Below are 25,725 nucleotides of genomic sequence, written 5' to 3'. Positions count from 1 at the left end.
GATTATCTTCTTTCATCGGGACAACAACACTCTGAAGTGGGTACTAGTTCATTTTCATCTTACAAATGAGAAACTGAGCCCTAGGGAGTGTCACCAGGAGTCACCCCCGCCACCCCGGCCCCTGCCAGCTGGGTGTAGAGGAGGATTCAAACCCGGGGCTTACATTATTAAATATTGCCTTTCTGCTTGGCTGCTGCAGACCATGAGAAATGCATGCAGGGGTTAGGGTTAGTGTTCAAGCGTGCTGCTAGGTTTCCTTCCTGTATTTCTGCACCATCTGGTTTTTGTTTTGTTTTCCCCTTTTCCTCTCCCTTTGCATTTCTTTAAAAACAAAACAAAACAAAACTTTTCATGATGGAAAATTTCAAGCACTTACAGAAAGTGACAGACCGGTTCAATGAACCAACATGTATCCCTCACTCGGTTTCAACAGGTATGAGCACACGGCTAATCTCGTTTCATTAATATTCTCACCCACTTTCTGTCCTTTTACTTTGAAGCAAATCTAAGCATTCAAATAATTCATCTGTAAATATTTCAGTATAAAAGATAAGGAATCTTTTTAAAAACATAACCCCAATTACATATCTATCTATCTATCTATCTATCTATCTATCTATCTATCTATCTATCTATCTATCTATCTTCCTTAATATCATCAGATTTCCAGTGCTCAAATTTCCAATTGTCTCGTTAATGTTGTTTTTTTCAAGTTTGAATATTGACGCGGAAAAGGTCCACACTTTGCATATTTGTCAATTTTTCTCTTGTGTGTCTATTAATCTATAGGTTTCTCCTTCCACCCACCTTGCTCATTTTCTCTCTTCTTTCTCATTGCCATTTATTTATTGAGGACACTGGACTGCTTATCCTGTACATTCCACTATCTGAGTTTTGCTAATTACATCTCATGGTGTCATTAAACATGGTTCTCTGTCCACTGTATTTCCCACAAGTTGGTTGAATCTGAAGGCTCGATCAGAGTCCAGGTTGGATCTTCTTTGACAAGACTGTCTCACAGGTTACCACTGTGTTCTTTCATTAGGAGGGCCTTCTCTTTTGTGATGTTAGTTCAATAGCCAGATCATTTAATGGATTAAAGGTTGCAATATGGTGACTTTCTATCACCCTTTACTTATTAGCGAGAATATTTCTGTAATGAGACATTTCCCCTCATCTACTAACAGGTTACCCAGTGATATAATTCATAATAGGAGACACGGAGCAAATGCCTGATTCTTTATTTACCAGTTTTCATTTATTTTATTTTATTTTATTTTATTTTTTTAAGATTTTTATTTATTTATTCGACAGAGATAGAGACAGCCAGCGAGAGAGGGAACACAAGCAGGGGGAGTGGGAGAGGAAGAAGCAGGCTCATAGCGGAGGAGCCTGATGTGGGGCTCGATCCCAGAACGCCGGGATCACGCCCTGAGCTGAAGGCAGACGCTTAACCGCTGTGCCACCCAGGTGCCCCTATTTACCAGTTTTCAAAATAATGACTTGGCACTTCCGATGGTGGCCAAAATATTTTTTTAAGTATTTATAAACACATGCATTTAAATACATTATATGTGTTTTCTTTTCTTTTCTTTTTAATTTTTATTTATTTGAGAGAAATAGAGCGTGACTGGGGGGTGGGACAAAGGAGGAGGGAGAGAATCTCAAGCCAACTTCCTTCTTCCGACCTGGAGATCATGACCTGAGCCACAATCAAGAGTTGGGCACTCAACCGACTGAGCCATCCAGGTGCTCCTATATGTGTTTTTATTTATTTATTTATTTATTTATTTATAAAGATTTTATTTATTTATTTGACAGAGAGAGAGACAGCCAGCGAGAGAGGGAACACAGGCAGGGGGAGTGGGAGAGGAAGAAGCAGGCTTCCCAGCGGAGGAGCCTGATGTGGGGCTCGATCCCAGAACGCTGGGATCACGCCCTGAGCCGAAGGCAGACACTTAACGACTGAGCCACCCAGGCACCCCTCCTACACGTGTTTTAAACCATTAAAGGTATTGTCTTTACTGATGCTTGAACTGTTGCATCTTGGCCAACAAGGAGCTTGAATCAGCTCCCGAGTCCTTTGGACATGACCCTAGAAGTCTTTGATATCTTCCTGCTACCTGGGATAAAAGGTATTCTCTTGTGTATTCACTAACCAAGACCTATGCAGCATCTGCTATTGCTTTTTGTTTCATTTTTAAAACCTGTGTTATGATTTACATATAGTAAATATACGTATTTTCAGTATTAACAATTTGACCAATTTTGACAAATGTATACACCTATGTTTCCACACCCCCACCAAGATGTAGAATATTTCCAGAAAATTACCTCTCCCAATTGTTCCCCATAAGCCACCATTGTTCAGATTTAGCTCTTCCTGTTTTAGAAAAATCATAGGAATTGAACTGTACAGTATATAGTCTTGTATGTCTGGCTTCTTTTGCTGAGCAAAATGTTCTTGAGGTTCATTCATTGTGTTGCATATATTTGCAGTTTGTTCATGTTTTATTGCTGAGTAGTAGTCTACTTCATGAATATGCCACAATTTATTTAGCTATTCTCTGATGAATGAGACCTGAGCTATTTCTAGTTTGGGGTTATTATAAACAAATATTTTATGAACACCCTTACAAGGTGTGTGTGTGTGTGTGTATGTATGTACATGTTTTCATATCTTTTGACTGATACATACAAATGGAGATAACAGATTATAGGGTGGACACATGTTTATTTTTTAAGAAACTGCCAATCTATTTTCTAAAAGGTCATACTATTTTATACTCCCACCAGTAATGTATGGGAGGTCTTTGCTAACACTTGGTATTATAGATCTTCTTAATTTAGCCACTCCAGTAACAGTGTAGTGGTAGAAGTATCTGTATTGAGCACAGGTTTGGATGATAATTGCAAATAATAATAGCAAACACTTACATAGTACTTAATACATGCTGGATCCTGTTCCCATACTTTATAAGTATATACCCAACAATACATTTGAGGTAGGGACTATTATCATCACCGTCTTTATTTTACAGATGAGAAAACAGAAGCAGAGAGAGGTTAAGGAACTTACATGAAGTCACACAGCTAGAAAGGAGCAGTTGGAGGACCTGCACTTAAACACCTTGGCTCCAGGGTTCAGGCTTCTGACTTGTACGCTCTTGTGCATCTTGCAATTATTGATTAGCATACCTTCCCTTTCTCTAATGTTTTGCTGCAATGCTAGCAAATATATCCAGTCAAGACTACTATCATATTAACAAAGAAATTTTGTACTTTTTAAAGCAAACACTTTTTAAAAAAGAATTTTCTTTTACTTCTATCCATCTTACTCTGAACTTAAACATTTTCTTTTCACCAATATATCTCTAGGTCCTTTCCCATTCTTTCCTCAAAAGTGTCTTATTTTGAGCACTTTTTTGGTTGGACAACAACTCTTCTGTAAGTCCTGACCCTCAAGTCCCGAGCAGATATTACATCAAAAAGCTTTTTGCAGGGGCGCCTGCGTGGCACAGCAGTTAAGCGTCTGCCTTCGGCTCAGGGCGTGATCCCGGCGTTGTGGGATGGAGCCCCACATCAGGCTCCTCTGCTATGAGCCTGCTTCTTCCTCTCCCACCCCCCCTGCTTGTGTTCCCTCTCTCGCTGGCTGTCTCTATCTCTGTCAAATAAATAAATTAAAAAAAAAAAAAAAGCTTTTTACAGTAAGTAACAAACAAAAAGTAAAAATAACTTTCATAATATGGACCCATGGGTGGCTCAGTCGGTTGAGCGTCAGATTCTCGGTTTTGGCTCAGGTCATGATCTCAGGGTCATGAGATCCAGCCCCACTTTGAGCTCCAAGATCGGTGGGGAGTCTGCTTGAGATTCTCTCTCTCCCTCTCTCTGTGCCCCTCCCCCCACTCATACTCTCAATCTCTCTGTCTCAAATAAATAAATATTTAAAAAATGACATGGATCCATTATCTCAGTATCTAAAGATAGGTTTGTTCCAAGGTTGGTGAGGTCTACATGTTAGTAATGCCATCAAAGTCCCAGGTTCCTTCTGTTCTTCCACTCAGCATGTTCTGCTGAAGCTAACATTCCCTCCTGGTTGCAGTATCACTGTCACTCTTCCAGACATCACATGTCTACTTCAAAAGAAGGACCATCTCTTTCTTCTATGTCTCTTTTTAAGAGTAAAGACATCTTTTCAGGAAATGCATCAGCAAACTGCCCCCCACCACCCACTGGCCAGAGCTCGGCCATATGTTTATGCTAAACCAATCAGTGGCAAGAGGAAAAGGTCATCACGGCGCCCTCGGACCACAGCTTCACAACCAACCTGTAAATATAGTAGGGAAGGGCTATCCTAACCTATTGGTCCTCACAGCCATCATGGCAGCCTGAGACCCTTCATTGGTGACCTAAGCCTTGAGCAGCCTCATAAACATTGACCCTGGGTGCCACACCAACATTATCATCTTCTATGTACTCTAGGACATGAGAAAAAGTTGGGAAGCACTGGCTGACGAACCAGTCAGGATATTCCCAAATTACATGGAGGGTGATATTGATTCCTGACCAAATCAGCCCTCTCAGCATAGAAGAAGGAAAAAAGTGCCTCTTGGAAGCAGGCTTAGATAATGAATAGGAAACAAGAGAACCCATCGGGGCAAACACAACCAGGATCATGTCATGCACTCATCGTGTCTGTGTCACATCCCACTGCTGCCTGGATGGTTCTGACTTTCAAATGTTCTCTTTCCAGCTTACCACTCCTGTCTCCACTCCTTCCCTCCTCCAGTTCACCACACCACTCTCCACTCTGAGTGCAAGGGCGTACAGGTATCTGGGAGCCAGGTTGAGGCCTTGGGCCTGTCCCTTAGTTGAACTGGAGTGTAGAGAGAGGAAGATCTAGCCTCCTTGGCTGCCGTGGTAGGAAATCTGCACCAGGACCTGCTTTTTTGCCATTTGTCCGGTGGACGCCTCCAGAAGGGAGATGGGGTGCTAGCAGAAGGCCAAGCTGAGAGCTGTGCAGCTAAAACATGACAAAAGCCCCTCTGAAGGGCTTCCTGTGGCAATTCCAATTTACCTCTGAGTTAGACCGGCCCTGGTGGAACTCCATACACAAACAACCCTGCAGGTCAATCTGTCCTCACCCTCAGGGTTCTCTCTCTCGAAAAACCACGACATTAATGAGACCAGCAGTTTCCATCATCTACGTAATCAGTTCTGGTGGCTCCCAAAATGGGACAAAAGACAGTTCCACGGTGGCTTGTGGCTATGAAATCTCTTTGAGACAACTCAACTCTGGCAAAATTATATTTAAGTTAATAAACATGGATTTAGAGGACCAAATAAGCTTCAAAGCCTCAGGCATCTAAGATGAGAAAGAGAATATAGATGGTGCATCATTCTGTTCTGCTGCCCCAAGTTTATTCCCTGTTACAAAATAAATAAATAAAAGCCTTGGCGAGCCCTTTCCAGCTTCTCTAAATGAAGTATAGAACATCTGCAGAAGAGATAAAACAAAATTGCTGAAATCCACTCAATAGTGAACAGGGAAACCATAGTATGACACAAACAGTAGAGCAAACATAAAAAGAAAGAAGTAGTCCCTGCTATTTCTAAATCTTCAGATTATAGGGCATGACAGAGAGGCTGAACGACAATTTATCTTTATGATACTTGGATTTAACCGGCAATGTTCTACATAAACTTATTTTAACTCTACAGGAAAATTCCATACCACTCTGAGATGACAAACATTTTCTAAGACACAAAAATTTGCTCTCAAGTCTGGCTCTGAAAACATGCAAACCACTCGATACTGTATTAAAACGCAGAATGTGTTTCTCCCAATGTTCTCAGGCAAGAACAATCCCAGTGTTCTGAGCATTATGGCCCTTAAGAAAGTTATGAAAGTTGGACAGCTCCACTAATAAATGAAATAAAATGAAAAAAAAAAGTATAAGAGATCAATTTTTGGCTAGGAGAATGGCATAAATCAAAAGTTGTTGGCTAGGGTATGGAAAAGATGGGCTCTTGTTCATTCAACAGGAGCATAAATTGGTACAACCTTTTTGGAAATCCAAATTTCGTCCACACGTTATTTATCTTACAGAAATTCTCCCACAAATGTTTTGCATACAAAGACATTCACTGTAGCACTTTCTTAGTGAAAATTGGAAATGACCTAAATGCCCATTAATAGGGGATTGATGAAAGTAATTATGATACAGTCATACCTTTGAAGGTACGACAGTTATAAAAAATAATGAGAGATCAGTATCTAAATACGCTAAATAAATAATACATTTCAAGATAAGATGTATATGATGATCTCACCTTTATAAAAATTTATATTAATGTAATATGTATGCCACTATACATTTAACAAATATTTCGTGAATATATACCATGGATAAAGTACCTTCACTTTTAAGCCATGCATTTCGGGGCACCTGGCTGGCTCAGTCAACTGGTTGAGTGTCCAACTCTTGGTTTCGGCTCAGGTCATGATCTCAGGGTCTTGATCTCAGTGTCCTGAGATCGGGCCCCACGTTGGGGTCCACGCTCAGTGCAAAGTCTGCCTGAAATTCTTTCCCTTCCCTATCCCTCCTGCTCTGCTCCTCCCCCTGCTCGCACTCTCTCTCTCAAATAAATAAATAGAGTCTTAAAAAAAAATAAACCACCCATTTCTATAACAATTATACTTATGGACTTTTGTTATTTTAATGATAAAAAAGACTCTATGGTACTCATTTAAATGAGTACAAATATTACATTTTATTTAATAGTAATCAAATCAATAATGATTAGTAATCATTATTAAATGGACATACAAGACAAACACTTGGGAGGGTACACTACATGCTGGGTACAGTGACACAGGGTTCACAGGGACACAACCCTGTTCCCCGGAAATGCTTTTCACAATAGCCTGGATCAATTGTTTTAAGTAGGAAATTTTACAAAAGTACAAAAATTATATAAATCCTTGCTATAAAATATTTAAATTCAAAATTATGAAAGTTAAAGAAGTGGAAAGCTCTCCCTTTATCCACTTACATTGCCCAGGGGTAAACATTATTGATCGTTTGATGTATGCCTTTCCAGCCTTGTTCTCCCATGTAAAGGAATATATACACACATTTCTTGTGTAGTATCTGTGTTTTACTCGAAATTATCTCACTGACAATTTAGGGAAGCTGTGATCTATAACTCTACTTCATTCTTCCTCCTGATCTCATGGAATATCATGGTACAAAGGTATTACCATTTTATCATGCATTCTCCTATTCATGTCCCCCAGTGGTTTGCTATTTCAAGTAATGGTGCAATGAAAATCTTGCACATATACCATTATGTGAGAAGATTCTTAAGATGACTTCCTAAAGTGGAAATGTTGGGTCAAAGAGGGCACACCTCTCACATTTTGATTGGAGACCACTAAATTTTCCTCCAAAAAGGTTGTAGCAATATACCAGATCAATTATAATTTAATTTTCCTGCTTCAAAATATCCATCTCCTCTCTTATGGTTATTTTAGGTTAAGTTCACCGAGACAGAAAGGAAAAGAGCATCCCATTTCTAGCACGCTTGTCCTTGTCTTTCCTGCCTATCTTAGTGGTCAGGGCCTTTTTCTTAAACTATAATTTATTGAGTTCTTGTCACATCCCAGGTGCAGGGCTGAGCAGTCCCACGGCATTCTCCCATTTAAACCTGCCAACAACACTATGAGATATTATGTCCCTATTTCATAGATGACAAGCCTGAGGTTCAAAGGAGTTAGGCCTCGTGCCCTGGGCCACACTGCCATTCAGGGATAAGGCACAGGATCAGGGCTCACATCCGTCTGACTCCAACATCCTCAGCTCCCGAAGGATATGTGTATATCACTCAAAGGAAATAGATAAAGCCTTTCATCTCATTACAAGGTCTATTAAAACAGACAGATGTCATTAAATAGCCATAAATAATGAATGAAGCTGCTTTGGCTGCATTGTTGTTGGCCATTTCGTTTGTGCTTTTCTTCATACCTTCCTCAAGCCTGCAACTCCCCACCTGGTCTTGCACAGGGTGGGTGGTTGCTGGGGAAGGAGACTGGGCAAGCACCACACTGGGGGTGACTTGCTCTACTGCTCGCTACTGAAATGCTCAGTCCACCCAATGTGGCAGCCATGGCATGGCCCCATTTCACAGGCAGGGGAGCCGAGCCGGGAGGTGACAGCCCATAACCAGCTCTCCGGTTCTCTAGTTTCTTCTCTTTAAACCAATGGAAACAAATGAAGTTGTTCACTAGTTTTCATTTGCTGAACTTCATCAAAATGGATAGCAACTTCCCATGCTTTAAACTTAAAATTGATAGCAACTTCCTAAAAAATACCATCTTTGATGGAACTTGATACTGAGTAATTATTTCAGGGTCATAACACAGCTTTAAAACTGATGTTGAGGGGCGCCTGGGTGGCTCAGTCGGTTGGGCGTCTGCCTTCAGCTCAGGTCATGATCCTGGAGTCCTGGGATCAAGCCTGGCATTGGGCTCCGTGTTCAGTGGGGAGTCTGCTTCTCCTTCTCCCTCTGCCCCTCCCCCAGCTTGTGCTCTCTCTAGCTCTCTCAAATAAATAAATAAATAAATAAATAAAATCTTTAAAAAAAAAGTGATGTTGAAGATTGGGGAAAAAAAGTAAAAGTTATATTTGATGAATATGTCGGTTCATGGTTCTCCTTTCTGGAAAAACTTCAGATACAGTCATATATTTATACATATATATATATGCGTATGTATTTATACATTTATTTGTATATTTGTACTCACATACCTACATATACATTTATATGTATTATAAATTATTCATATCCTTAAACATGACCTAGTTAGCTCTGAGAAAACATACAGAAAGAAAAAAGTCAGGAGAAAAAAAAGGACGGAAAGACCATAATTAAATTAGATTTGCTCAAAGCACACAATATACAGAATAAAGGTGTGGCAAAGTTTTGCTGTATTTGTCACCTAATGTAGCATAGGAGCCTGAAAAAAATTAAACTGATCTAGTCTGGTTGTGAATAAAGGCCACTGTTCAGACTCTGGCACTAACATCTCAAAAAAGAATTTTTTTTTGAAACTCGGAGTTGGCTTCTGAAATTTATTGAAGGAAAAGCACATTCACTAAAAAAATATCATTTCCAAAAGGTATTTGAGAGCAAAATCTTATGAGCTTGGCTAGAACTATATTTGGCATTGAGACCTAGAAATATTAATATACGAAAACCTTCAGGAAGAAAGAAACCCATAAATTTAAATATGAGTGGAAAGTTAAGATTCTTTATATCCTGACCAAATTGTTTCAAACGTAAACAATAATTTCATTTAAAAACTGGTATTAGACTATTTATTAAAAGTAAGCGTGCTTTGTCTTCAGGAATTACTTGGGGGAATTCCTAGTATTACTTTTTGTGCTGGGGATTATGATTCTGTCATTATTTGAGATTGATAATTAGACACAATAACCAGCTCTTGTAACTCAAAGGGTCAAATTCTCTTTATATTGTCTGTGCTTGCAGAATTTTAAAAAGCCTGGACACAGCCAAAGACCTAGGGGAAGCAAGCTTTTAATTAAACACTAATGAAGACCAGAAAAAAAAAATTTTTTTTCTTTTCTCCCAAGAATCCAGGCAAATCCAAAAGGTTCTCGTATCCTTAACTCCAATGGATGGGAATGACAGGAGACAGAGTCAAGGTGCTAAGCAATGTCCACAGAACACCAAAAAAAAAAAAAAAAAAAAAAAAAAAAAAAAAGCAAAATGTCTCAAGTGTCTGTCAGCATTTGTCAGGCAAAACAGGGCACTTTCCAGAACCTAACCACAGGGCCGGGCACAGGAAATGGTGATCGCTTGACAGTCGGAGCTGACAAGAACTGTAGAATCTGCCAAATTCCCCACCCTGGGCTGGGCACCGACGGGGACGCGCAGCTGGCTGTCCACCAAATCCAGGGTCCTCGGGTGAGCCCATTTTCACGGGCCCTGCAGGAAATAATCTACTCTCAAATCCAAAACACTGCTTCTTGAATGGGAACACAGACACATCAGAGAACTCATCAGAGAACCCAAACAAATTTAATCCTCAATCAGCAACACTTATGTTGGCTTGGGGCTATTTTCAATCATGAAAAACAATAAGCATACACATACAAACACATTTCAACCTGCATGGCTTTTCCCATGAAGTTTCCAGAACTTTATAGACCATGACCTTTCCCTTTGGACAGACGTCCTCTCATGCCACATTTTCCTCCTCCAAATTCTTAGCATCTCCTTACACTGCATGCTGCCGCTGCTCCTATCCAGGTCCCCAGCATCNNNNGTGTCCTGGGGCACCTGGGTGGCTCAGTCGGTTAAGCGTCTGCCTTTGGCTCAGGTCATGATCCCAGGGTCCTAGGATCGAGTCCCCACATCATGGTCCTTGCTCAGCAGGGAGCCTGCTTCTGCCTTTCCCCCTGCTTGTGCTCTTTCTGTGTCAAATAAATAAATAAAAATCTTTTAAAAAATGAAAAAGAAAGAAAGCAAGCAAGCATCCTAATTGTCTTATCCCTCCCCAGCCATACCCGGTAGAACGGCTAGAGTGACCTTCTTAAAATGTAAAGCAGATTTCTTTGTTCATTTAGTCAACAAGTATTTCCGAAGGATCTATTAGGTTCCAGGCACTGAGGCTACTACAGCGAACAAAGCCAAGTCCCCGCACGTCTTCAGCTAACATTCTGGTCCGGCTGACAGACAAGAGCAGCCGAACAAAGGTCTAATGTCAGGTGGCAAAGCAGGACGAGAGAAGGGTCAGGGGCGGCCTGGCAGGTGGGTGATGACATCTAAAGAAAAACCTGCAGGTAGCGAGGGGGTAAGCACGTACATGGACGCGAGGTGACCGGGTTCCAGGCAAATGACACCTGAAGGGCAAAGGCTCTGAGGCCAGAACGCACCGGACAGCGGGGAGGCCAGTGTGGCCGGAGAAGAGTTAGCAGACCAGTGTGAGGAGTTTCCACCAGACGCTGAGCGTGTTTGCTGGCAGCTGGGGGTGAAGAGAACACAGAGAAAGGGGTGCCGGTCGTGCGGGGCCATGGGGGTCTGGTGAGGCTGGCTTTTTCTGAGCTGGGACGTCACTGGAGGGATTCAAATTTGAGAATGGCATGAGCTGAATGACTTCTGGAGGCTGGATTGAGAAAGTACACCATTTAGTCTCCACCAGGTCACTGATTCCTGCTATGGCTACAGGGTTTGGTAGAGGGAGAGATGGAGCCTGGGCAAGTCCTAGGGCGTCAGGCAGGCACAAGGAGCAAAGGATGGGGCTGAACAGTTTGTAAACTAAGCCCCTTGCACGAGGTGGCGGAGGGCATGGCGTTTGTCCTTAGACAGAACTGAGCTCCCATCTTTGCTCTTGCACAAGTCACCCAGCAGCTCTACACACTTCCCACATTTGCCAAGTGGGTTCAAAAACACCTGCTACCTGTCACTGTTAGGAGAATTACACGAAACGGAGACCACGAAGCACTTAGCACTATGTCTGACACATAGAAGATGTTCACTACGTAGAAATATCTATAGCTCACCCTTTTTAAAGGCTTACCATGAGCCAGCCACCCTAGTGAAATCTTCATTTATCTGTGTTGTCCCCTCAACAACCCTGGGAGGTAGGTCCTGTTATCATCTTCATCTCATGCACAAGAAGATGAGGCACAGAGAGGTCACGTAATTTGCCCATGTCACACAGCTATGAAATGATCATGCCTGGAGTTATATCCTGGTTAGTCTTGGCACTCCTAACTTCTAGCATGATTACTTTAGGCTTAGGATCAAGTCTGTGCAAGGGGTCCAAATTTTCCCAACCAAAAAGCTACTATTTCTCAATCCATGTTATTTTTTAACCTTCATACCATGTAAATGTAAGTATTATTTATTTTCTCTCTTGCGTGGGTAAAAAACAGGCCCAGAGCAATTAAGCAGCTTGGCTCAAGGTCACACAGCTGGTAAGTCATGAAGCCTTGATTTTAAACCAGGTCCAGCTGACTACAGCTCATTCTATTTCCCTATTTTATCAAGGCCCTTTTCTCTCTCAGATAATAAGCATCTAATCACATTTTAATGAGACAAACTCATTTCTGTAAAAATATTTGCTGGCTACATTACCCAAGGGTAGCATGATGCTTGTAATAACTGGGTCTCCTTAGCAGTTGTGAATCTCAGGGTCATATCGGAGGAGAGCTTACAGCTGTCAGTGGGGTCCCGTAGCCTTTGTGCATGAGAGTCTAGGGCTCAGGGTTGAGAAGAAGGAAGTTTAATAGCTTCAGTTGCAGAGAAAGAAAGAAAACAACTAAACAGTCGTGAGCATCTTTGCTCTCATGCCAGAATCAGAAGATGTCAGAGTCTCGGGATAAAAAGCTGTGCCATGCAACCATGGGGGCATAGCGTCTCTCTGCAGTGCTCAGGGGCCCCTGTCCTGCTTGCTCCCCTAGCCTTGTAGTTCTTAGTCTGGGGTGGAGAGGAGGAAGGCGGATTGAAGTCTTCTGCAGACTGTAGGGGTTTCAATGGTTACTCATATACATAAGACATTGGGCACACCGCGCATGTAAAGATAACGATTGCCCAGGTACTCATCCATCCACCCATCCAACCATCCATTTGCACATCTATCTAACACTACTTACTGAAAATATCAATACAATGAATTTCGACAACGGTCCTGGGAGAGAAACACTTCAAGTGAGATACTATAATTAGCTATATTTTACAGTAGAAAAAAAAATTCAGTCTCAGAGAACTCGCACGGCTAACAAAAGGTGAATTAGGATTGGAATTCAGGCAGCCTGAGTGTATAGACTGCACTTTTAAGTGCTGTGTTTCCACCCAATGTTTGCTGAGTGAATAAATAAGTGAATAAATTGATAATATTCTATCTTTAGGTGTTGTTTATCTTTTCAGAAATAAAGCAGCAAGTCAGTGGCAGGAGGCTGAGTGCTGGAGCCAGCTAGAGCACTGTGCAAATTCCGACACCGTGACTTATTAGTTAATAAGTATATAAAACCAACAAAGTGGGGTTCATGATATCATCTTGTAGTGCTGTTACAAGGACAAAGATAAGGCATGGCATCCCCTAAAGCTAAAGGTCTTCTGTGTGTACCCTGGAGAAGTTCCCGCTCATAAGCACAAGGAGACAAACCCAAACATTTTCACTGTAGTATTTTAAGACACTGAAAACTGGGAAACGACCTGCGTGTCCACCAACAAAAGACTGGTTATATTCATGCAATGGAATACACGGATTGGAATGAACTTAGAGACCAATCCCCAAAGCTTGTTGAGAGAATAGTAAGGTAGCAAAATGATACATCCTTGTATAAATTTGACAGACACAGAAGTAATATAGACGGTTTATATATATTAACACATACAAACATATGTGGTGAAATTATAAAAACATGCCCAGGAATGAGAAACACAAACTTCGTGGTAGGATTCTAGGGAGACAGGAGAAGTACAAGGGTGGTTTCAATTGATTCTATACAATTATATTTCTTTTTTCCCCCCAATTTTATTATATTTCAAAAAAAAGCATCTAAACAAACATGGCAAAATATTAAGATGTCTTTTTTTTTAAGATTTTATTTATTTATTTGACAGAGAGAGAGTGAGAGAGGGAACACAAGCTGGAGGAATGGGAGCGGGAGAAGCAGGCTTCCTGCTGAGCAGGGAGCCCGATGCAGGGCTCGATCCCAGGACCCTGGGATCATGACCTGAGCTGAAGGCAGACGCTTAACGACTGAGCCCACCCAGGCACCCCAATATTAAGATGTCTTAACACTGAGAGGCAGTAGGTGCGTGGACTTTTACTCATATTATCTTTTATATTTTTCTTTTTCTTTCTTTTTTTTTTTAAGATTTTATTTATTTATTCGACAGAGATAGAGACAGCCAGCGAGAGAGGGAACACAAGCAGGGGGAGTGGGAGAGGAAGAAGCAGGCTCATAGCGGAGGAGCCTGATGTGGGGCTCGATCCCATAACGCCGGGATCACGCCCTGAGCCGAAGGCAGACGCTTAACCGCTGTGCCACCCAGGCGCCCCTCCTTTTATATTTTTCTATATTGAAAATATCCCGTAAGGGTTTTTCTGTTTTGTTTTAAGATAACACCTGCAAAGTGCCAAGCACGGGGCCTGGTATATACAGCAGCTACTAGATAACTAGTAGGTATTAGCCACGTCAAGGCAGTGAGACTATATGAAAGCACCAGTTAAAGAAAAAATAGTTATTTAAGCAACAAGCTTTGCCCAAACACAAAACTCAAGAGACTAAAAATGATTAGGACATTAGGGGGAAATGGCACGATGTAATTTATCATAGGTATCGCCTTCTTTCGTGCCAAGTTTATTCCAAGGATGCCAGAATTTATATGTTACGTATGAACACCAACAGGTGCACATACGTGTAATTACATGTGGACGTCAACTTTAATTTTTTTCACAAGAGTTTCATTTCTGCTTCCTTCCCCTGAGTTACGTCATATTATCTGGTCTACAAAATTTCGAACTACCTATCTTATTTCCCATTCGCATCATTGACACTTTTCCACAACCATCAAATTGGACATCCCAAACACAATGTTCATAATGAACACAGGCGGGGATAAACAGGAAGCTGCTCTGTGCTGCCCCTCTCCCAAGACACGCCGGTATGAGGAAAAGCAAACGCCAATTTGAAAAGGCAGAAGAGTCTATTCTTAGTGTTTTTCAAGCTGTTCAACAAAGGCTCCAAAAATGCTTTTCAAAGATACTGAGACCGATCTCGTTGATTTTAAACACACAAGGTCTTTTAGATCTTCCCGTCATGGGAGATGATGGGCTAGAACATTAACATACTTTTCCTTCTTAGTTCTGGAAATCTTAGCATCTCAGTTCCTTGCCGTAAAACCCTAGTCTTTGATCACCAGAAAAGATGGAAGGTGAATTTTCTCTGTGATGATAAGGAGACTCCTATTTCACTTATCTGCCAAGTCTTCTCTCCCTTCTGTAGGTGTTACTGCTGTTAACTGACTCCATGACTGCCCGATCCCTTCAACACTGTAGGATCCAATCAGGAGATGGCTTCTCCATCCTTCACATCAGCGTAATCCTTACTCCCCACTTCCTTCCCCTGGGCCCTTCCTCAGTTCAGGCTTTGATCCTGGCACCTGTTGGTTGGGCAGGCATCTGTAGAAGATGCTGTGATGTGTTGCCCAGATGTATTCCCTCAGTTGTCGGAAGCCCTCTGAGCTGACAGCTCTCAGCCCCCTCTGGGGATTGCCCTCCCTTAAAGAGCTGCCTACGTCAAGGTCACTCCACATTCTCAAGGACAGCCCACCTCCAATGATGTGTTGATGTAGGTTGAGGGGAAGAACAGTCCTCTTGTTCCAAATGGGGACTACTCTCTGTTCCAGAGCTACCATGAGGGGAGCCGAAGCCACTGTTGAGGGTGAATTATAGCCCAATTTCTCCTCTGCTCCTTCTGCTCCTTTCTATTCCCTTCTACAGGTGTTGCCGCCCAGCGTGCTCTTGAGTAAACATCCTGCTTGTGAATTTGTTTCAAGAACCAAATCTGCATCAGCATTCACACGGAACCGTGGCAGGATCGCTTTTCCTAGCCCCCGTGATTGAGTGGGTTACATAATCAGCTCCGACCAACGACCTGCGAGAAGTCACATGAGCTACTTAGAGACCAAGCACTTAATTGCCAGCGCAAAGCCCTGAAGAGCTCTTCACCCTCTATCCCGGTAACTGGCAACGAGCAGGAACATTCTGTGAGCCTCAGTGACAGTGATGAGCAAGGCTGACAGACAACCTGTGATTGGATAGGTAGTGTGAACCAAAAACAAACCTATACTTCTTCAAGCCATGAGGGTGCTGGGGCTGTTTGTTGCCATAGCGAAACCTGTTCTCTCCGGACTGATTCACCTGTATCCCTGCAAGAGCCTCCCGGTTCCCTTCTCGCCTCCACCCTGTCACCCTCTCCCAAATCTATTAGCCTCATTGCTGCCAGGGATGAGTCTAAATCAACCTCTTCCCTGCCCCCAAAGTTCTGAAGAAAAAAACATCAAAATCCTAAAGCAAAACATCACTCAAATTTAGACGTTATTCTCAACCAAAATCTCTGTCTCTGACTCCACGTCTCTCTCTCTCACCTCACCCTCTCTTCCCATCAGCCTTAAGAAACTGTCTATAATCCCCCCAAAGCCATATTTTCCTGTGCCTGAAATGCCCTTCTGCCTCTCTTCATCTATCCAACTCCCACTTGTCCCTCAAACCTCAGCTTGAGAATTAGCTCCTCCAGGAAGCCTCCTTGGCTCTCTTCCCCTTCCTTTTTGCTTTAATCCAGTCTGATTTAGATCCCCTCCAATGTGCACCTAGAGTTTCATTTCCTTAACTATCTCCCCTCCTTGACAATAGATCCCTCGAGGGCAGGAAAAATGCCTACTCTGCCTTTGCGTTGCTAATGCCTTGGCACAGCAGCAGGGCTGGGGCAAGCGCTTTGATCATTATTTTAGTTACAAAGAAACCAACAACAGAATGAATCAATCTGTGTGTAACTCCAAGCACGTTCTACAGCAAAGGACCTAGTAAACGTAACCTGAACACTCATCCTGAATATTTGTTCACTAATTTCCTGGTGACTAGGTATTTGATGAGAAAATTCTTTCATATTCCTTCAAGTTCTATTTGTTTCTATGATTGTATTTTGGACTTTTCTTCCTCTAGCATTCTCTACCCAATATGTTGCTTTTTCTTCTAGTGTGGGAACTGGCAAACTTTCTGTGAAGGACCTGACAGTAAATATTTTCAACTTTGTGGCCAATACAGTCTTTGTATCCACTACTCTGCTCTAAGTAGTTACGGCACAACGACTCAATTCTGCCACTGTAGTGCAAAAGCAGCCATAGACAACATGTAAATGAGTGAGCAGGGCTGTGTGCCAATAAAACTTTATTTACAAAAATGAGAGACAGGACAGTTTTCTCCTGTGGGTCGCAGTTTGTCAGCTGCTCTTCCAGTCTGTGTAATTCAGAGGACCGTGGAGAGTGAAGGCCGGCGACAAGCAAAATATGTGGTTTGAGATGTACTCAGGCCACTGAATGCTCAATGGGGAACTTGACTTTTGGGGGAGTTGGTCTTTCCCAGCCAATGTGGTGGGATACAAAGCTCATGTGTTACCAGTTTACGGACCATCACAGTCTTGGATATAGAGAGATTATTTCCTTAGAGACCCTAATGGGAGCTGCCTGTGATCTCCTAGATTTTTTGTATTGGCTTGAACAAAATGTGTGAATACAGGAGAAAATACCCAAAGCTCACCCTACACACACTGTGGGAAGCCACCGTCTCTCTTCCTTAACATCCTTGCCTACAAAGATGGGAATTTAGTTTCCAGAGAACTAGCATCACTCATAAAAACAATAGTAATACTCTTAGCCATACCCTTCATCAAGGACCGTCTATGGGTCTGGTGTTAAGTACTATGCATACCCAGGAGCTAACATTAACTGAGCATTTGCTTATGCTAGGCAGGGGGTTCAGTGTAGAGATACTATCTCATGAATTTTTTATCCTTCCCATAATGCAGGTACTAAAGTTCTCTCCTTTTACCCAGGAGGCTCAAAGAGGGAAAGCAATTTGGTCAAGGTCAAATTTGCTGAACTTGGAGCCTATAGCCGCTGCCTGTTCTGAACTGTCTGCTACCCCTCGGGGCCAACTGCCTGCCTCCGGGGAGCTGACCCAGCCTCTTACGGTCACTTAAATATCTCAGATTCTGCCCAAATTACCTCCTGCTGGAGGCAAGGACTCCATTCAGGATTAGCAAGAAATTCTACTTTTGAGGTGTTCGGGATGAGGGGAAAGCTTAATCCCAAGTAACAAACGGAGGGCTTTGTTAGAACACGCCACACCGAATAAAAAGCAAAGGGCGTTGATTTTTTTCAACCACATTCTCCCATCATTTTCCACCTCAGTTGTTTGTTAAACTTAATTAATTGCTATAACAGAACCCATCCGGGCAAGATATCGGCAGGATAGATATATGGCTGAGGAATCAGCTTTTTAGATTTAATCCCAAACTGAAGGTGAATGTCCCAGCCTGCAACTTGAATCAAACTCAACTCTTCACTCATAAAGTAAGTCTTTGTTCAAAGGTAGCCCCAGTACAGCGTCTGCCAGTTCTTTATTTAGCCGTGTTACTACAGAAATGTCTTATAGCTAGTCTCTTAATTATTCGTGGTTTTTGGCAAATTAAGTCTCATGCCTCTCTAGTATCTAGACGGGGAGGAAGTGTTCAATTCCAAAGAAATTATGCCTTCCCAGCTGTGCCAGCCAGGCAACGATGTCGTTGCCAAATTCCATATGAATAGGTGGGAGATCTTCTTTCACTTACGGTATATGACTACACGAAACACCCCCAGGGAACCGCGAGGTACCTCATGTAACGAATATCTCCCGCACCACCCTTATTTCTCTCTGGAGTGACTGAGCCATGGATTTCCCGCAAAGACTATTCAGGCTAGAAGCAAGAAAAATGACACCTTTTTATTATCAAGATGATAAAAAATGGGGTTCGATAAAATATGTAACCCTATGGTGTTTCCAGTTCACGTGCCAGGAAACTGGGCAGGACCACTGAACATTCCCCTTTATGCTTTCGAAATCATAATTATTGGATAGCAATAAGGGTGTCCTAAAGATGAGCCCCCACCCCATTAACTCAGATTACCGTGGCAAAATACTTAGAAATGTGCTTGCCATTAATCTTTGTATTTACCTAGAAAAATAACTATTTTATTTAAAAGCTTTAGATTTGAGATTCTAAGAAGGAGGTGCAGTGGACATTGTAGACTGCACCCCAACCGAGCACTGACCCTCCCCCATTGTTTGGTAGCTACGTGGTCTGCCTGAGACCAACCTCACGCCCAGCTGCAGAAATGGGTCTGCTCCCCCACTGGCCTCAGTGTAACTAGTGTTTCTCAACAGTTATATTCATCATCATCGTCTTAAGGAGCCTTGTAGATAGTTTCAACTGTTATATTCATTATCATCGTCTTAAGGAGCCTTGTAGATAGTTTTTTGTTTGCTAGTCACCCCCCACCCCTGCAAATTCTAATGCCGAAAGTATACTGTATATCTGTTTAGGTATTGTATGTATATCTGTGCTTTATACACAAAAAGAGAAAGATTTTTTTTGTGCTCCCTTCCCACTCCCAATAAATACTTTTTGTCTCTTGGGGGTCCTATCACTTCCACTGAGAATGCCTGAATTATAATCCCATTCCCTGTGCCATTCAGTGCATGGCACTGGGGGTTGGCACAGACCCTAAGTTAACCTATCAGAGTGCAAACTGGGAATTTTTTTTTTTTGATAGCTGGTGGAGATGAGAAATTTTCTTTCTTTCTGGATGGGTTCATATGTGGATCTCAGCTGTGGAACTGCTGCAGCTATCTGCTCTCATGAGGGAAGAAACCAGCTAAAGGAAAAGCCAATACACGAACAAGACAAGGCTGCAAGAATCATGGGCAACGAGCATCATGCCTGGATCAAACCGTATCTGAAGTTCATTCAACTACTAAACTTTTTGGTTTGTCCTAAGTCCCTTCTTTTTATTTTGTAGGTTAGAGTTGGGTTTCCTATTATTGTAAGTCCCAAATGACAGAGCAGATAACATTTATTGAATGCTTCGTAAACTGGGCTAAATATCTTATGTGTCAGTAATTCTTTTATCAACGTCTGTGATTAGTACTATTGTATTTCCCATTTCATGAATGATAGACTGAATCCGGGTAAGATGAAGCAACTTACGTATGATCAAACAGAGGCAGAGGCTGGATTTATCCCTATGTTTCTTTAACTTCGAGTCTGAGGTATTAACCACTTTATTTTACTGCCTTTCGGTTCTATATAATTTAAGTCATTACTTTCTTGTTCAGTATTTAAAAAGCATTAATGAAAATGGTGTTTCTTTGCTAGCAGTTGACTTGTGTTGTGCAATTAAGAAATCTATGATTCTCCCAAGTTTTGAAATATCTTAAGAATTCTTACTTCTCCCAAAGCACAGGAAAATTTAAACTTAGAGATCGTCTCCTACTTATGACTATACTCATAAAAATGGCCACCACTATTTTAGATGTCCTTTCTTATTACCATGAGAGGGTATTGGCTCAGTCACCATCCATTTTACAGAAGAGAAAATTTACAATTTATAGGATAGTCCTTCAAGTTGCTGTTCTGCTTACAGATAATGATTGATAAAACTTATAAAGAGCCCACGGGGGAGGGGTCTCAGGATTCGGGAACCTAACCTAATTAGTCACTAATAGCAAAGAGATAATCCATCCATCCCTGAACCTTGGGGAGAGATGCATAGAGGTTGTCTGGTTGGCTCCAATATTTGTGTTCGCCTTTTAGAAGTTTCTCCAACATTAAAAAGCAAAAACAAAACTCTACGGGGGTCACTTCTCCTACAGACCAACGCAACAATGATTTCCCCAAAGACAAAAAGGCTGAGAGGCAAACACTTCTGGCTCCAAAAAGCCAGGTAATCTCTGTACTGTGGCCAGAGGGGATATGGCTACAGCTCCCTAATACTCTGAAACCTCCACAGGCCGTCCTGTGTCTCAGCCTGGATTTTGGATTCTCCCAAAATGCAAGACACCACAGACCTGTTGTCTAAAGCAGAAGTCCTGAAAGCATGAAGTAAATCCTGCTCACATTGTAACAAGGAGGATACGGACATCAATGATGACAAGGGGATGCTGATTCTTTACACTCCCTCAGTTTAACCTCAGGTGCTGTTCCTTTCATTTTGCTTGATGGATGGAAGACTACAGCTTGTCAAAACCAGAGGCTTGATCACATACAGGACTCAGTACAGTGAGATATAAATGACAGCCATAGTGGGGATGGGGTCAGGGTAGGGGGAATCCAGGAACTGCAACAGAGCTACAGGAAAGAAAACGTGATGATACAGTCCTGTAGTAAACACCAGGTATAATCTTCCTAAATGCAATGTAGATTTTTTTTTTTTAACCTCAAAGAGATTAACAACCCAAGCAAAGGACTTTTAAATCCACAAATGACTGTCAAAAAGAAGAGGAAAAAAAATCCAGGGAAGCTGCAGTCCCAGAGAAAATGAATGGTCCTCTAGTTGAATAAGTTGCTGCATTTTTTGCCTGCAGGACAGGACCTAGCAGAGAAATAAAGAGGCTGTGTTGTGTGAGGGGAGTAAACCCAAATGTAAGCACTCGGCCCTCCGCCAGGCCACCCCTCCCTACCCTAGCCATCATCCTCCTGCAAAGTGTTCACAATTTGCTGTCTTTCCTCCAAAAGCCAGTAGACACAGAATCAGCTTTTCCTGGCTCTGCCTTGCAAGTTGGGGCTGCCTGCTGGAAAACTGAAATAAAATCAAAGGAAAGGATGCAAATCCAGCAAGGCCCCTCTGACCATAAATTGGTGGGAAATCGTTGGTCCTGAAATGCTCACCCCCATCCACCCCAATAAAACGAAAAAGGAGGAATCATCTGAATGTCAAAGTCGCTTCCTGCAGACCCTCTGCTGCAAAGCTACAGCTCTCTGAGCTCAGTGCCAGGCAGTACACCATCGCCCTGTAACAGATGTCTGCAAATGCTGGTACGAACTCGCAAGTGCCCCCGTGAAAATTCACCAGCTTTGTCAGGCAACAGTTATCCACAGATGCTGAACGTTTGACCCAGGAGTCCAGCAGCCCGCTCGGAGTTTAAAAAAAGAGAGGTGGAGGGAGAGAGAGAAAGAATCAAATCATACAGGTGGAACCGGCTTCGCAAGAGCGCCGGGCATCCTGCGAGGGCCCTGGGGGCGCCGCGCGCCCTGGCTCACCTGGTACACGTCCCGCAGCCCGCACCACGTCCGCAGCACCTGGTGGCAAGCCCGCAGCCTCTCCGTGTACCATCTCCGCAGCGTGGACACGGTCAAGTTCCACACGAAGCGGCTGCCGCTGAACAGCAGGTCCTCCACGCCACACATGAACACCGAAGCCATGCCGCCTCCTTGCCTGGGACCCCGGGGCGACCCGGCTCCTGCAGCTGCAGCCCAGCAGAGCCCCGCCGCCGCGGCCCGACCGCCTAGGCTCCGGCCACCGGCTTCTGCCAGCAGCCCGGGGGTGGGGGGTGGGGGTCAAGCCTGCCACTGAACTCGTCTTTCACCGTGCGTCCTGGCCAGCCTCCGGCGGCATGCGCCGGGATTGGGCGCCCGCCAGCCAACGGCTGCGGCTGGCACACAGAAGCCCAGTGTCCACCCCCGCCCGCCCCGCCGGCTGGCAGCGCCGAGCGAGCTGCGCTAAGCTCCGCCAGGCGAGCCCTCGGCGCTCCCGGGGCGCGGGAAACCCTGGCTTGCGAGGACTCCCCCTGGCGCTCCCCGAGTGCGCTGGGCAGAGGGGGACGTGGAGCGACTCTTTGCAGGCAAAGACGAGAGCTGCATTTCAGCGCTCTTGCTCGCACGTTCTGCGCGCGCACACACACACACGCGCACGCACACACACACACACACACCCCAGCCCGAGTCTCCTAAACCGCTTTGGGGAGCATCTTACTTAACACTACAGGGGCTTTGCTCTGTACGTGCTGATAAATATCTCTGGGCAGCCACAGATGCAGGAGAGAAAAAAATAAAATCCTCCGAAGCATCCCTCTGGACCCCACTTCCCTGGGGGAACAGCCCTGAACGTTTCCTTGGTTGTGCTGGAGGCGGGAGATGAAGACACCAGTCTCAGAGCAACAGTGTCTGCGGGGCTGCACAACCCGCCTTTGCTCCTCCTTTGAGGGGCTCCAAGAAAATGACAAGTGCGGGTTGTTGCCAGCCAGAGGGCAGGTTCCCTCACCTTCAGACCCCACTAATTCCAATGCAGCAATCTGTTCGTGGGAAAAACAGAGAGTGTTCTTGGTCTTTACAAATAGCTTCCAGTTACTATTTGCTGGGAAACAGAAGCTCACAAGAGAATCCTTGGTTTGGTTCTGGAAAATTCAGCCTCTGGATATGTCTAGCAGCTGCTGCCAGCACCAAACAGCACGGGGAGTTTATTCCTGACTCAAAACCGAAGGAAACTGTTGGACCACTCGTGAAGTCACCAGATAATTAATGTTCTGTTGTTTTTTTTTTTTTAAGTTCTCCCCCTGGAATTGATATTGCCTAAGGCATTTGGGAAAAGGAGCCCAAGGAGCCCCACATACCACCAGTCTCTGTTTCCCTTTAGAATATGTGTAGAATTCAGTTCCATATAACAGTATAACATTTCTTATAGCAAAAGCACAGCGGCAGATTTCAGGATGTTGTTTGTTCCTGAATCCATCTGTAGGACAATTGTCTGTGTCACACCTGGGCTGTTATCTTGGCTATTGAGTGGTGGGGAATTAAGGTGCCAAAGCCTTTCTCCTGAACTAACTCAGCTTCAGAACAGATTATCGACAAGTAAATCAGCTTTATTTCAGGTTTCAAATGTGCCTTTGGAATCTTACTTCAGGTGAAACTCAATCAGTCAGAACACAAAAATGTGTTCTCAAAGTGCTTATTGTTTTGGAAGTACCCATAATCAGGGAACATTTAAATGACATGTCTCCTACTACTTTTTACTTATTACTAAGAAAATCGCCTAAGAGTTTTTGTTGAATTAGTTCACTGGACACAAGACCTGATCTAAAATTTGGAAGCAATTCTTCGCGGTAAGTCTACTCTATGTGCTCATGAGTATTGGCGTTCTGACACTGTTTTCCAACACAATGGTCACAGTGTTTACACAAAATCGCAAAATACTAGGTCTTACGGAATCAAAAGAAACTGAACTAAGTATAGTTTGAAAATGAAATGTCATCCTTCTAATGGAAAACTACTGAACTTCCAAAATGGAGTTTTAGTATGAGTGAATGGAAGTGGTACATTTATTTAACGATGCACTGTGACTGTATTCTCGGAAATGTCGGGCAGCAAAGGGAATACCAGAATAAAACCTCCAACAGGTCAATTATCTCTGTCTCATGACACCATGCTCTCAGAAGAGATGCTCTAGAAACCGGGGCTGTTCTCTCTCTGTGCACAGGTCTAAAGGCAGCGCTCAGTTCAACCTCAGTCATTTTCATTCCAGATTTCCAAAGTCGGTGCTTATACTATTCTGGAAAGTGGCATGTGGTGTCAGGGTTCTCAAAGTGCGGTGCCTGAACCAGCAGCATCAACATCATCAGGAGAACTGGTGAGAGATGCAAGTTCTCAGCCCGCTCCGGAATCAGAAACTATCGGGTGAGGTCAGCAAACCCCTGTGCTCATGTGGCCTCTGGGGGATTCCCACTAAAGGGGGAAAAGCACTGTTGCAGGGCATGGTGGGCAGAAGCCAAGTCTCCTACAAGAAAGACACTGACTTAAATCCCTGCTCCTTAAGACCCCGTACAAGCGCCTAAAACCCACAGAGCCTCAATGTCCTCATCTATAAAATGGGGATAATATCAGAATCCACTATCTAGGGTCAAATATTCCATATCAAGTGTTCACTGTAGTGGCTGGCAAAGGGAAGCACCGAAAGAAAACAAACTACCACCACCACTCAAATCATGAATTGTTTCAATTTTTTCTATGCAGATAAAACAAGTTTTTTTAAAAAAAAATTTCAACTCATCATCTACTTCATTTTCCTCTCCCTTTCTGTGGGTTGGAGGTTACAGTTGGTGGTGATTTGTTTGCAGGGAGCAATTCTGGTCACTTTCGTTCAAGTTCCCAAAAAGCTTTTTGAAGCTCCATCTTCCCCAGCACAGCCAACCTTTGCTGTGGACTCTCAAAGCTGGATGCAAGACAAAGACACCAACGTCCACACTGATGCCGCCTCTTACCCAAACGGCTTTCCTCTCCTGTGGAAGGAGAAGTTTGGTGCTCTAGGACAGGGAAGGAAGGGCAAGTTCCTCCTCACCAGGGACCCATGGAGGGTGGGGTGGTAGCCACTGAACCCAGATGTGCAGCCGTGGAGAAAAGAGGGACCCAAGTGCGGCATTGTTCTTAAAATGGACTAACCACATGGGATAAACCAGATCCCAGGCACACACCCTTGAAGCTGGCCTGAAATTTCCAGTGGAAAGGGAGCTAAATCAAGCTGGCTTCAAAATTATCTTGCTCATAATTCATTCTTTCTCTTTTTCTTTCCCTCTTTTCTTCTTTCTTTCTTTCTTTCTTTCTTTCTTTCTTTCTTTCTTTCTTTCTTTCTTCCCTCCTTCCTCCTTCCTTCCTTCCTTTCTCTTTCTTTCTTTCTTTCTTTCTTTCTTTCTTTCTTTCTTTCTTTCTTTCTCTCTCTCTCTCTCTCTCTCTCTCTCTCATTCTTTCCTCTTTAGCATCAGAGTTCCCTGCAATACGCTGTAATTTCCTGCAGCTCTCTCTGGAGACTTAAGAAGATGCTTCAGGTGACAGCATTACTCATACACCTGGGAGTTCTGCTACGGAGGTAAAAGAGAAATTGTCGTTATCCCTGAGGCTCCTGTAGGTTCTCCTTTGAGCAATCAGCAGGAAGAAGAGCACAATGCTGGGAAGACAGCATGAAATGCCAACCTCTGTTTCTAGAAAGGGATAGCCAGTTGGTAACATTGTAGCTTCCAATGGTCCCCTCTGCCCATCAAAAAGACAGAGTTCACTGCCAGTGGATTTTTTTTTTTTTTTTTTTTTTTTTTTTTTTTTTTTT

The 25,725-nt window shown here is 43.3% G+C and overlaps 1 protein-coding gene across 3 annotated transcripts in view; it reads right to left on the bottom strand.

Annotated features, from left to right (window-relative positions):
- The window catches only part of FRMD4B (FERM domain containing 4B), a 320,241-nt gene that overhangs the window by 145,174 nt on the left and 149,342 nt on the right, over positions 1-25,725 (bottom strand). Inside the window, exon 1 of one of the 3 annotated variants that reach the window (XM_008703133.2) lies at positions 21,897-22,333. The exons of the other annotated variants lie outside the window; for them this stretch is intronic. Coding sequence (XP_008701355.2) covers positions 21,897-22,058 — 162 coding nt within the window. The 5' untranslated portion in view covers positions 22,059-22,333. Of the gene's footprint in view, positions 1-21,896; positions 22,334-25,725 lie in introns of those variants that run through there. 3 annotated transcript variants of the gene reach the window in all.

This window comes from Ursus maritimus, unplaced genomic scaffold (genome assembly GCF_017311325.1).
Source record: "Ursus maritimus isolate PB19 unplaced genomic scaffold, ASM1731132v1 scaffold_14, whole genome shotgun sequence".
NCBI classification, from domain to species: domain Eukaryota; kingdom Metazoa; phylum Chordata; class Mammalia; order Carnivora; family Ursidae; genus Ursus; species Ursus maritimus.
This window is presented reverse-complemented; position numbering and strand designations above follow the sequence as displayed.